Source organism: Solanum verrucosum, unplaced genomic scaffold (assembly GCF_900185275.1).
Source record: "Solanum verrucosum unplaced genomic scaffold, falcon-dt-bn FXZP01000022.1, whole genome shotgun sequence".
Lineage (NCBI taxonomy): Eukaryota > Viridiplantae > Streptophyta > Magnoliopsida > Solanales > Solanaceae > Solanum > Solanum verrucosum.
This window is the reverse complement of record NW_026020086.1, coordinates 4655855-4669909: the sequence shown is the minus strand read 5'-3', so window position 1 is coordinate 4669909 and position 14055 is coordinate 4655855. Positions and strand designations below refer to the sequence as shown.

The 14055-nt window shown below is 30.6% G+C and overlaps 1 protein-coding gene across 1 annotated transcript; it reads left to right on the top strand.

Annotated features, from left to right (window-relative positions):
- The first annotated feature begins 2271 nt into the window (after positions 1-2271).
- Positions 2272-8014, top strand: LOC125824379 (uncharacterized). Its single transcript, XM_049503749.1, has 9 exons — positions 2272-2453; positions 2880-2930; positions 4330-4351; positions 4494-4608; positions 5093-5125; positions 6208-6333; positions 6990-7096; positions 7190-7261; positions 7549-8014. The coding sequence occupies exons 1-9, from the start codon at positions 2310-2312 to the stop codon at positions 7908-7910; spliced, it is 1032 nt and encodes a 343-aa protein (XP_049359706.1). The 5' UTR covers positions 2272-2309; the 3' UTR covers positions 7911-8014.
- The last annotated feature ends 6041 nt before the right edge of the window (positions 8015-14055 follow it).

The window sequence follows — 14055 nt, the reverse complement described above, 5'->3', positions numbered from 1 at the left end:
CCTAATCGAATTTATTGGTGATTTGAAGTGTAAAGATCATTTATCTATTCCTCATGTCTCATTTTACACGAAGGTGTTACTATTTGAGGAGTCAATTTTTTTTTCTTTGACAATATATTTTCAGACTTCTAATTTATAAATATTATATGAATCATTAGTTACATCGACTTGTATTTTTTTTTTATTATGTAAATTTTTATTTAATCTAGATCCAAATTCATCTTTTGAGTCAAGGGTCTATCAGAAACAATTTTTCTACCCCATCCCACAAAAGGTAGACGTAAAGTTTGTGTATATCCTACTCTCCCAAGGCCCGTACTCTAGTTATAGAATTACACTTGAATATGTTGTTTTTGTTGTGATATCCGAATTAGTAATCAAAATTAAATATTTCGACCTCACATTAATTAATCTGGATTTATGTCGTGTAAATCTATTAAAAAGAAAGTATTTCCTAGTAGAATATTCAGGTTGTTTTTGTGGTGATATCTTCGTAGTCAAAATTAAATATTTAGACCTTACATTAATTAATCTAGATTTGTGTCGAAAAAAATCCACTGGATAGGCTTACAATGTTGGAAATTTTATCTATGTTCAAGAATATTTAAAATTTAGTTATGAATTCCCCTAAGAGGCCTGCATTTTCTACATGTAGAGAAGATGGAGATCAAGTTGACAATATTCTAAAATGGGGAAAATAGATGTTGACAATGCAACAATTACACTATTGGTTGCGCGATGATATACATTGATAGTGTAAAGAATTTTTTGTTATATTAATTTATTTTAATTTGATTAGTAGGTTGTTTGTCTTACTTTTGAGACTATGCATTTCAGTTATTTTTGGACAGTGATCACCTTGCCATATTTATTGGTGACTTGATAGTGTAAAGGTTATTTATTTATTTCGACCCATTTTATGTAAGTGGGAGAGGGAATGAGCTAGCCTCCTTAATTTTTTATTCTTTTATGTATATTATTATCAGTCGTTTATATTTATTTTGTATCTTGTTTTTTTTTATTGTCTCTTTAATTACAATCTTGTGTCGAATACTTTCCTTTTAAATCGAGGAACTTCTGAAAATATCTTCTCTATCTCACAATGATAAGGACAATATTTGTGTACATACACAAACCTTCACATCCTACCCTTGAACAAACAAATTTTGAAGCTAACCTGAGTGGATAGTCACAGTGGCGGAACCACATGTAGTAGTTGAGGGGTGTCGATCGACGCCCCTTCGTCGGAAAATTATAGCTAGAGTAAAAATATTTTTTATGTATATATATTACATATTGACACTCCTTAACTTTTTTATATTTTGACACCTCTTAGTCGAAGTTCTGGCTCCGCCATTGAAATAGAGTTACTATGTTGCTGGTGAAAAGTGGCCAGTATCTTATGGAATTAGTCGAGATACGCACAATCTAGCCCACACACCATGATATATATATATATATATATATATAAACTACACAAGATAATCAAAAATATAGTATAAAGTTAAAACTTACGATTCATATTCATCCTTTATATGTCTCGTAAGATTTGCAGTTCTCCTTCTTGACCTTCAACAAGCTCCCATATATATGTATGCGTTCACGAAAAGGATCGAAGAATTTATTATACACAATTTTATCCTATATTCTATCAGAAGTTATTTGAACAAGTGACCTTCCGATCACCGCGTAATCCAAAGATAACAAATCTATTTGCTTACGAGTTCGGCATAAATATACATAAATTATTAATTATATTTTAGAACTTTATACCTTAACTAGTTTAAATATTAAATTATATTTCATATTTTTTTTAAAACACATTGAAATAATCAACATCTATTATATAGACAATAACAAGGAGAAAAATATAGTCCGTGAAATTCCATTAAGTGGAGTCTGCAGAAGGTTAGAGTGTACGTAGTATTTACCATTACCTCAAGGAGGTAAGAAACTCTTTTCAAAAGATCTTCAATTTAAGTGCATCAAACCTCAATTTTTTAAAAATAGAAAATAATAATGACATAAAAAATAGTATAACATCTCCTATAACAAAAGAAGTATAACATCTTAAAAAAAGAAATAATAATAACAACCAAATTAATCGAAACACAATACACAATATACATTTATAATATACACATAAAAATAACAAGTTTCACGCCCCTCGATCCTACCTAACTTCGCCCCTAGTTTGATCTTATTGATTTAAGTGATATATATATATATATATTCGACTTTCAAAAACAATTAGAAATTGAACAGTTAATTTAGTTGCCCTCCGAAAATTTGTTGGCAAACACGTCTATATGTTCAACGGCAGCACGTTGTTACACGCGGAGACTCAATTCCGTGGCATTACCGGCCCCGTCCGTCATCCAGCGCCGTCAAAACTCGCCGGAGGTCACTTCCCGATGGCATCTTCCGTCCGAATCGTTGTCGTCGGCGACGTCGTAAGCTATCAATTTCATATCCTTCAATAATTTTAGCTCCGCATTTTCCTTCAAACCCTCGCGTTTTTAACCTCATATTAGCGACTGTATAATATGCTTCAATATCTCTATAGTAGCCTGGAGTTTTTGAATTACTGCTAGCATTTTCCATTTGCTGCTGAAGTCTCCCGTTTCACCATAGTTGAAGCTTAAAAATTTGAGTTTTTGAAGTTGTGATTTTTGGAATTTGAAGTTTGCGAGACAATTCCTTGAAAAATATTTCAAGTTACATTTCAAAATCTACTCCCCAACTCTATAGCCAAACACTAGCTAATAATGAGATTACTTTCATTTTGTGATTTGAATCAGTTTAAATTGTAGTAGCAAATTTGTATGTGTTGACTTTGTGTTACTATCCTTTTTGTGGAAATGATGGGGATTGTGAAGCATGATGATTGGAACCTTGAAGAAGATAGGAAGGCTCTTCAACTCTTGAAGGTACTTGGCATCTTTATTTTGTTTAATTTATTCTAGCTTTTCTTTTTGGGGAAATATTCTTTTTGTGCTAGGATTTTTGAGGTATTGTTTATTGTGAATATGCTAGTTTCTACTAACCATTGAACTGTTGAAAAGCTAGTTTCTTTTTGGGGAAATTGTAGTTCACAAAATAATCCTGCCAAAGTAACAGAAATCACATCTACTAACCATTAAACTGTAGAAGGATTGTTCCGATATTGTTTCCCAGTGAATTATCCAAAGTTTACTAGTTTAGTACTTCGAGCTCACTTTGCATGGACTTTGATTCTATTAGCTGTTAAATATGTGTCCAAACGGAGCTAGAATTTGGTTTATAATCTCAATGGAAGCTCTCTGAATTGGATTAATTAACTAAAAAGGAAGCCAAACTTTCCTTAAATTTGAAGCTCTTGACTGCCAATTGTTATTAGTCTTAACATGTACACCAAGTATTGTAGTATGCATTAATAATTCGTGGTATGGAACGTCGTCGTATTTTTTGTAGACTCGCATAATGCTTTCTCGCAATGGCAAGTATTATCTTGTTTAATGGAACAGTTGCCATGCTAAAGTTGCATCTGAATAGCCTGGCTGATTAAAAACATGTCCTGCATAGATGTTGCACAGGAGGATAGATGACTAAAAATTATGAAGCCTTACATGTCTTGCTTTTGGGTCTTATATTTCCTTTGCTCTTTGCCTCTCCAAACTGAACCATAGCTGTATTTGGTTGTGTAACACTTAATTTTGTAAATTAATTGTGTCCCGCTCTGCTATTCTACGAAGGTTTTTAGTTGGAAGGAAAGTAAAGGTATCGTGACTATCAAAATTAATTCATATGTTTATGAAACAAAAATAATTTGATCAAAAATGTGGAAAGTATCTTCATACTTTATTCCTCTCTTTTGTGGATAATTAGCAATTGCTGCTAACTTTCTCCTCTCTGAGCAGTGGATATGCTTTGAGTATGACTTATTCTACACACTTAATTGCAGTTCAGTGTTCAAGAACATTTTGAGAAATAAAAATCTGAGTGTTGCTTCAGAGTTTCTTCTCCATCCCGCTTTTTTGACATGGAAGAAATAATCTTTATCTGCCCATCCGTGCTTTTGTGTAGTTTTGAGGAATGATTTCTATTATTTTTTATAAAAATGTTATAGGCGTACAACGTAACCATGAGAGATCGTGAAATGCAAGCTTCATTATGAAAACTAATTTTAGAAACCAAACTTTTGGGAGGATCCCTAGTGTTTCCACTTTTTCTTTCTTTCTTGGGACAATGGAGACCTTCTCTGGAAAAATCCTTTTGCTTTTCTTTTATAACATATTTTGGTTTGTTTCCTTCTGTCAGCTAATGATTTTTGTTGTGTGAAAATTGCAGCCAGATTTGGTGCTCTTTACAGGCATGTTTTCTAATAATCTCCCATCTATTTATCCACAATGCATACGACATAGTTATTGTATTCTTTCAACTGCTATGTTTCATTCATTAGCCAGGTTTGATTGGAAGAATTATCAGTTCACTTCTTTTTGTCCTTGCTTCAGGGGATTTTGGGAATGAAAATGTGGATCTAGTCCGAAGCATTGCAGATCTAGAGATCACCAAAGCTGTTATTCTAGGGAACCATGACGCATGGAATACTCAAAAATTCTCTGGGAAGTAAGTCCAAGTTCCATTTTATCCGACTGCTTAGAGGAAAAAATCACTTTCTCATTCATTTTCCATTATTTGTTGGACTACAAACTCTAGTAGATAGGGTGGTCGTATTAGTGTTGTGGCTTCATGAAGGTTGTTATTGATAATGGCAAATGGGGTGACAACTGTAGTAGTGTGTAAGTAGGATTAATTAGCATTGATTTTGGTGGTAGAGCCCGTGGAAAATCATTGATAAATTTAAAGGATGTTTTCCTTGAAACATAACTTCCCCAGAAACTTCGAGCATTAACTGTAAACAACATAATGACAAAATATGAAGTATCAAAAAGAGATGAAACATATTGTCAGGCTCATTTTTTTCCTGTCCACTTAGTTAGCATGTCTCGACAAATTATTTTTCTCTAATAGTGAGATGTTCTACCTCTTAACTAGTTTTCTGAATTCATCCACTTCTTTTTTTTCTTAGTGTGTGCTGTTCAATTTGTAGGGAAAAAGATGCTGTTCAACTTCAGCTGGAATGGTATGTCTTTTGAGATATATAATTATTTAGTTTCAATAAATTTATACATCTATATGTTAAATAGCATAGCTATGTACTTGTTTATGATGTTTAAGACTGTCAGTTTCTTACTCTGGCATGACCTTCCATCTTGTGTTCTGCACAATCTCAATACCACTTTGTCTCAGAAGTAAGGAAGATAGATGATAAGATAGGTCATTGCAAGATAGAAAATAAATAGCCAGGATCCAGAAAGGTCCTCTTGGTACGTCTGCTAGTGGTTGGAATAGGCACATCCAACACATGTACTAAGCAGGTTATGGAAAAGAAAAGATCACACAACAAAAACATGTGCATATCTGCACATCTGGAAAATATTTGCAGTTAAAAGAAAAGATAGTAATATAACTATAAAGAATGGGATCTCTTTGGCTGGGCAATTATCCATATGCAGGTATTAAGAGATGCCACAAGCTTAATTTTATGAGCACTTAAAAGGTTCACTTAAATTTGGCAAATTATAAATTTAATTGCCACAAGTAATCCGAACTAAGTCCTGAAATCTATGTTTGCTGAATAAATCTTTCTCGGCATAAGGAGTCATGATTGATTCAACCCCAGACCAGTGAACAAAGATTGATTCTGAGATTCTGGCTCATGTTGCAAAGATTTCCCTTTAAATTCAACTATCTGGCATATGAATTTGTCTGATGGTTCAATTCCTTGGATTCTGATTTTATCTTGGAAAGTATTTGAGGCATCAACTACTGAACTACCTTGAATACAATCTTACTTATCATAATTGAGGGGAAAACAAAGATTAAGATTGGTTTGTAAGTCAGGTCTTAACCAAGGAAAAATCATGATAAAACATTAGTTCGTATCCATGTTCTGAATAAGGACAATTTCCTTTTTTACTTTTCCTTGTTATCTGCTTATATGAAGATCTGAATACCAGAAAAATGAATCGGACAGCTAAGTCCTTCCCATAATGAAGGATTTCTGTCTTGACCTATTTTATGTCCCATCATATATAATAAAAGGAAAAGTACTTATAATGTAAAAGTTATCTTGTTGGTGTGCTGACTATTTATAATGGTCAGTCTTGGTGATGAGCATGTTGGTTACCGTCGGATGGATCTCCCAACACTAAAACTCAGTATTGTTGGTGGACGACCTTTTTCTTGTGGTGGTAGGCCCTTATTTCGGAAACAGCTTCTCAAAGCAAGGTTTGTGGTCCTAATCTAGTTTGTTAGTTATTTACTCTTCAATGCACATTGACTTTTCATCGTAATTTTTTCTATAATTGGTGAATGCTGCTTAGCCTGAGTATCTAAGCATGTTTAGTGTTGCCTATTAATTTGCTAGAACCAATATTTCGGGACTTACAGTTTGAAGTTTCTGATGCATTTTGTTTTTGTAGAGGCATAAGCGTACCTCTCCAATGTAGACATCGACTCTTTATAGTCTTCAAAATTTATATGCCTAATTCACAATTTCTTTTCTGCAAATGCTAGAAAAATACATTACAAGTCATCAACAAAATGGCTGAATTTATTTCTGGTCACTCTCCCATGTTTTTCCATTTTCTTCTTCTAGCTGTGGAGTGTTCTTATAGCATAAACTATGGAAATAACTTAATTACTTGATATAATCTTTTTCAAAATGCTCTGATCGGAAAGGAAAACTTTCCATATACCAATATAGGCTAAAACCAATTTAGTGACTTTTATCTTTGCCTCTTGTGCCTAATATCAGAAGCAGCCCTAGCCAAATAGCGCAATATCATGCAAATAATATCTGCAATAACAAGTTTCTGCTATAACACTCTGGATGTAGCTTAGATGGTGACTTGTAACTTTACATTACAATTTTACCTTCTTAGGTATGGAGTCCGTGATATGGATGGAAGTGCTGAGAGAATCTTACAAGCTGCCATGGGCACTCCAGAGGATCATTCAATTATATTCCTTGCTCATAATGGTCCAACAGGTGTATAGCTTTCTGAAGTAGTATTTTGTTGAGGTACTTCTGCCCGTTGCGGGAAATTTTTGTGGTTTAAGTATTAAGAGTAGGGAGATGCAGGGCTAGGTGCTAACGTGGATGACATCTGCGGAAGAGACTGGTTTATTGATGGGGGTGACCATGGTGACCCAGGTAATACTTATGAATTGATATCTTTCTTACTGATGCCCTTGATTCATCTGTACACACCCCATTTATCCCGATGACCCGGTGCACTAAGCTCCCGCTTGGGGAAGGGATGGACCACAATGGTTTATTACACTCGGTCTTACTCTACATTTCTGCAAGAGGTTGTTTCCACAACTCGAACCTATGACCTCTCCAGGTCACTTTTTCTGATGAGAGTAATATAATTAAATCCTCTCAACTTCGATGGAACAATTTGTTTTATGAGCATATGATTGTTACATTTTGTGCAGATCTAGCACAAGCCTTAGCCAAATTAAAAGAGGCTTCTCCATATTCGGTCCCTTTGGTCATTTTCGGTCACATGCACAAACAGCTTGCTTCTGGAAATGGCCTTCGCAAAATGATAGTGGTTGGAAATGATAATATCATATACTTGAACGGAGCTATTGTTCCACGAGTCAGACCCTCATCTTTGACAGCAGAATCTGAAGGAACATCACGAGCGTTCACCATAGCAGAAATTTCAAACGGAAGAGTGGAGAAGATAGCAGAAACCTGGATTTCTGTTATTGGAGACGAAACAAGATTAGAGGAGGAACATATACTGTTTGGCAGTCCAAGCAGAGGATCACTCCATGCATCTCTTTTGTAATATATTATTTGAGGAACAAATGTCACTTAAATTGGTATTCAAAAGTAACTTAATATGTAAATATATGATCATTATTTATGACTTTGTTTGCATTGAGATTTTAATGCTTGGTTGTTCAAAGGGAAGTTAGTCCAATTTGTTCATACCATACCTCTCACAACTTTTATCTAAGCTCTTCTCCTACAAGAATTTATATTAACTTTCACAATATAAATGAGAACTCTACAATGCCAGAACATGCACAATGCAATTATATCTTGAACTAAAAGAAAAACAAAACATTTATTCAAGTTGGACCACAAGCTCTAAAGTACAAACAATGCATTACATTGCTTGTTTTACACTAAAGTCCTATAGTCTTAAACTACAAGAAAAATAAAGAAAAGAGTAAACTAGGGTAGGTTGATCTATGGAAGACTCATAATTCTCATTTTCCAAAGACTTGAATAAGTTGTTCCCTTCATCCATTTTTACTCGTTCACTACACTAAAAACTAAATATCTACTTTTACTTGTCCAGATTAAAAAATCAAGAAATAATTTGTTATTTAATTCCTAATTTATCATTACTATTAACTATAGTTATTTCCATTGCATTTTCCAAAATATTGAATATTCAAAAGGCATATAGTAAAAAAAATATTATATTTATTACTCATTCTTAAGAGTGTGCCAAGTTAATACTAAACAAGTAAAAATGGACAGACGAGGAAGTAACTAGTGAGTAATTAAATACTATAATCAAAAGTAAAAAGGGAGGTAAAAAAATGATGATCCTTTACCTAGATTTCTTTTTTTTTTAAAAGTGAATATAGTGTATACTAAGATAAATAATCAAAAGTTGTAAACATTATGCTTCTGTTGACTCAATTCTTTTCATAAATTAAAAACACTTGAAGACAGACAGAGACCTCTTTAAAAGCTCAATATCCACTTGGTGCACCAAATTCCAAGCATTCTAATGAGGCCTTTTTGACTAAATAATGTATTTTCCTTTAAACTAAAGCTTCCTCTTTTTATAGTTTTGAGGAAAGAAAATATAATAATTGCAACTTTAGTTTAGTACTACTACTACTATATACTCACTTTTTTTATGACATACTAAAAGAAATATGTACAAATAACAATCACTCATTTATGATGGCTTCTTCATTAAGTAGGCCAACTAAACTCAACAAACCCCCACCCCACACATACAAAGGTTAGGTTAAAATATGTCAATGCATGATACTAAAAAGTACTACCATTGATCATCCACCTTGTAGTAAAATGATAGGTTTGATTAATTAAGCATGAGGTTCCTATAATATCTTCATACTGTATAGATTATATTATATATCATAACATATCAATATATTATATAAAGTTGTGATAGGTAGAAATCAATAAAAACTTTATATGTGTCAATCAACATATTTCATATAGTAAGACAATGTTGTAGTGATGCAAATGTTATAACATGACAAATATCATCTCATATTAGACCACAATTTTAAAAATATTATTTTCTTTCTTAAACTTAAAATAATTCATGTCGAATCAAATTATTTAACATAAATCAGAAAAAAAAAACAAGTATTATATATTATGATCACCTTGATTTATTACTTAATCATAATCAACTATTATGATTTGGAGTAAACAAAAATGTGTGTTAATAAGTTTTTTCTCTATACGGAATTGTAGACACAATATATAGGGCATGGAAGAGTGGATTTGGATAGTTAATTTGTGAGGTCCATCGCAAAGAATGAATAATACGTGTCATGAACTTGATTTGAGATTGAGACATACTTGTTAAATCATATTGCGTACTTGGATTATTAGACATATACTCTAATCGATCAAAAGTACAATAAGGATAATATATTTAGTGTGAATATTTCCATAAGTGGGGTATGGAGAGTGTGAGTGTACGCAGATCTTACCCCTATCTTACGCGAGATGAAAAAATTGTTTTCGATAGATTCTCGACTTAAAAGAAAATATTTTCAAAAATAGGGCCAGTCAAAAAGTATGTTCACATTTTCCATCACTCTTGGCATGCAAAGTGCAGCTTAAATAATTTCCCCAAGATTATATATTCTCAACTTTCATGATGCAACTTCTTCAAAAGGAATGTCTTCAAATTCATGGTTCCCCATTGTTATAGCATCAAAAGGAAAGAGTGATTGAGTGGTAACTATCACTACTCACAACCCAAGTTTTCACCATCTTGTCACTGATCATGACAATGCTATAGTAATCTTCAATTCAAGCTTATCCCCCAATTCATGAAGATTATATATCACTGCATCAACTTTCATCATGTAATAATATAACTAGAGGTAGCAAATGGACGATTTGGACTGAATTTGAGCGTGCTAAAATGAATTGAGTTGATAAATGAACTAGTTACTGATCCATCCAAAACTTATTTGGGCTGAAATGGGGTCATAATCCAATTGTCATCTGATTCTTACTAAGTTTGAATTATTTTATTTGTTCTTTTATAATTTTATAATACATGATAAAGTTATTTTTCTTTATAACGGGTATATATATATAATCACTATTAAGGGTAAAATGAGAACAAAATATTTAATTTTATCTTGAAATTACTTTAAAAATAATAACTAATTTCAGATAATTATGTTAAAAACACGACAGATAATTTGAGACGGAAAGAGTAAAGTTTGAAACATCAATTTGTATCCAAGTTTATCTTTTTCTCTTATAAATTAAATGAAAGAGGACCATATTGTTGTTAACCCTTCACAGCTTTTGTGGTCCAAGAAAATTCAATAATAATTTTTTTAATCATTTTTCATACGTAATCTCTTCATGCTAATGTCTTTTTAATTTTCTTTCTCTATACTACTACCTCCGTCCACAATTGTTTGGCAGGTATACTAAAAATAGATGTTCAAGATTAATTGTCAATTTAAACAATCAAGAAATAATTAGTCACTTTTTTCCAATTCTGCCCTTAATGATAGTGTAGTTCAATTGAAAAGTTATGTAGACTTTTGGTATTCTTGGTATAGTAGGGTTATATTAGTCAAATTACACCTTGTATTAAATTTTCCTTGAGGGGTGTACATGACCTTACCCTGACAAACAATTGTGGACGGAGGGAGTATTTGCATTTTAATAATAATAATGACATGCTTCTAGACTTTAATAGTCTTTATGACTATGTCCTATAAATCATAATGACAAGTTGACCATAATTACTTTAGTAAGCTTACTTTGTATTACTACCTTTTTAGTAATTATTTGTTTAATGAATTAAGTACTAATTAAACTCTTTGTTTACCTAGTTGCTCTATCTCTTAATGATGATGCCTCATCAAAATATATGATGTACTTCTCCGTTCATTTTTATTTCCAATATTTTAAAAATAATTTTTTATTTGCACTTGTCATTTTTAACGTTTTAAGAAAAGATATATTTTTTCTTATTTATTTTCAACATTAATTACTTATTCTTCAAATCACTTTTAAAGACTTAAATTATATATATAAAAAATATGTGTATTGTATAAATAGTTATATTAATTATTATTTTTTAAGAGGCACACAAAATTCAACATGAACAAGTAAATATAGGGGAGTATAAAGAATCATACAAAATATCTTGCTTTTATACTTTTAAACACACAGAAAGATCAAAGTTTATGTCTAAATGTACAATCAAAATTAGAATTTAATTTTGAAAAATAAAAAATATTGCATAAATTAAAATTAAAAAAATTAATATGAACAAAAGAGTATATATTATACTATAATTTAATAGTAACAATATTTAATATATATCATTAAATAATATTTCTTTTAATAGTAAATTAAAGGAAGATTCAAAGTTTGAGAAACAAAGAGAGAATGTCTCTCTGACACACCGAATTCGTTATTTAGATTTCTATAGCAGCCTTTGACCGAATCTTAGCCCTCCATCATTTTTTTCTCGCTCGATATTCGATATTTATTTTAACGTAATACTTGTATTATATCGTATTGTATTATATTATTATGATTTTGGAGTCTTTTTATTTTCTCACCCAATTTAGCTTTTCTTGAGTTTGAAATAAGAGATATTGTTTTGATGAATATAATATTTGAATAAATGACATCATTTTTTTGAGGTATCAGAAATGTTTCGAGCCAATGATCAAATATGAGGTTACATAATGTCACACATTAATAACTAACCTATAAAAGAAAATTAGAGACATGGTAAATCTACTATAGAAAGATAGACTAAATGATAAAATAAAATTATCAAAAGATAAAAATGAAAAGAAGACAAAAAATAACGACGCAATTACTTTAAATTGATCATCACATATGATGTGATTTTCATTTTTACGTAATAATAAATTCAAGAATGTAATATGATAAAAATTAAGATAAATAATTAAAATAAATATTATATTTAAATTGACAATAATACAATGTATCAAAATAAATTTTATGCATGCCATAAGCTATTTTCTTCTAATTATAAGTTGGTGTATTGTATCCATTGACTTTAATTATCTAAAATAGGAGCTATGAGTTAAATAAAGTTCAAGTACATCTTCTAATTATAAATTAATGATGATTGAAATTTCTAAACTAATAATCTTCAACTACCAATTATTGTATACTAATAATATTTGTGTAATATATATTGCATGCTTTATATAATGATAATTAACTTCATCTAACACTTGACAATTCCACAACTAACCTCTATCTTCCTACCTCAATCCAAGGGCAAAATTGTCTTTTCACTTGGTCATAGATAATGGGCGCCCATGACTGATGAATCAAATAAAATTAAAAAATGTGTAATAATAAAATAAATAATTAAAAATAGTTACACCAAAAAAATAGGAATAATAAAATAATAAACCGTGAGCATATAACAGATCATTTAAGAAACTATATATGTGTATTATAATACTTCTTGGTCCCAATTTATACAATGATATTTTGATTGAACACACACACATATATATAATCTAAAATAAATTATTAATATTTATTTAATTATAAACCATATTAAAATAAAAAATTAAATTCAAACAAAAAATATGATAATTTTTCCTAGACCAACTAATTTTTTATACACCATCACTATCATCATCAACAACAATAATATAGTTTGAATATGTCCCATAAGTGGGTTCGAAAGATGGTTATGGAGATGCTATTATTATTTTCGATAAACACTTAATTTTAAAAAATCACTTTTTTTCACCACTTAACTAATATATATATGCTATCATCATTATAAATAATTCCCAAGACATCAAATAATCTGTCCATAATATATATATAACAAGTAATATATCTCATCTTCAAATATCGTATTTCAACAAGGCTTTTCTCTACGTGCCTAAATGACGACATGGAAAAATTATGTATATTATATATAAAATTTAATAAGTGTTTAGATATGCGATATTTTATCGAATTCATAGTTTCAAATTTTCTAAAATACATAATTTGAAATTTTAAAACGTGATTTCAATCCTTTTATAAATGTAAAACCTGGCTCATAAATTTATATTTTATAATAGAAAATTATTTTAAATTTTACGAGAAAAATAAATAAATGACAGTCGGTATAAAATGTATGATGATACTAATATTCTTGATACGTAGATCTTTATAAAAGTAGGTGTATCTAAAAGTTTTTAATTACAAAATATTATTTATAAAAAAAACATAAACACATACAACTTATCAATGCTCATCTTAGCATATAAATTATGATTTGCTAATTTAGTGAGACAGTATAAAAATCAGAAGAAATTTTTTTTAAGTCACAATTTCATATGGCATATCCGAATTCTTAGAACTCAAATAAAAAAAAACATTTGAGAGAGAAGATAAAGAAATATAAATAGCACCATAAAAATAAAAAAAAAGAGTGGGCATTTTTGCAGAAACCAACATGCACCAGTTCTTTTGCTTCTTTTAATTCTTGTTTTCTGGGGCTTTGTTTCCCCAATACCCACATCCCGCTTAGATCGGATCTTTCTCAAACCATTATCAACAAACACAAAAAAAAAAAAAAACACAAAAAAAAAAAAAAACACAAAAAAATCTCAAACACAAAAAAAAAAAACTTTTTTCTCTCATTTTTTCATCAATCTAACAGAAATTCTTGATTATTT

What these genes read in the sequence shown, in the direction of transcription:
- LOC125824379 (XM_049503749.1), top strand. Translation starts at nt 2,310, where the DNA reads ATGTTCAACGGCAGCACGTTGTTACACGCGGAGACTCAATTCCGTGGC. An exon ending in GTTCAACTTCAGCTGGAATG is followed by an intron (nt 5,126 to 6,207) that starts GTATGTCTTTTG and finishes TATAATGGTCAG; the next exon opens with TCTTGGTGATGAGCATGTTG. An exon ending in TGCTCATAATGGTCCAACAG is followed by an intron (nt 7,097 to 7,189) that starts GTGTATAGCTTT and finishes AGGGAGATGCAG; the next exon opens with GGCTAGGTGCTAACGTGGAT.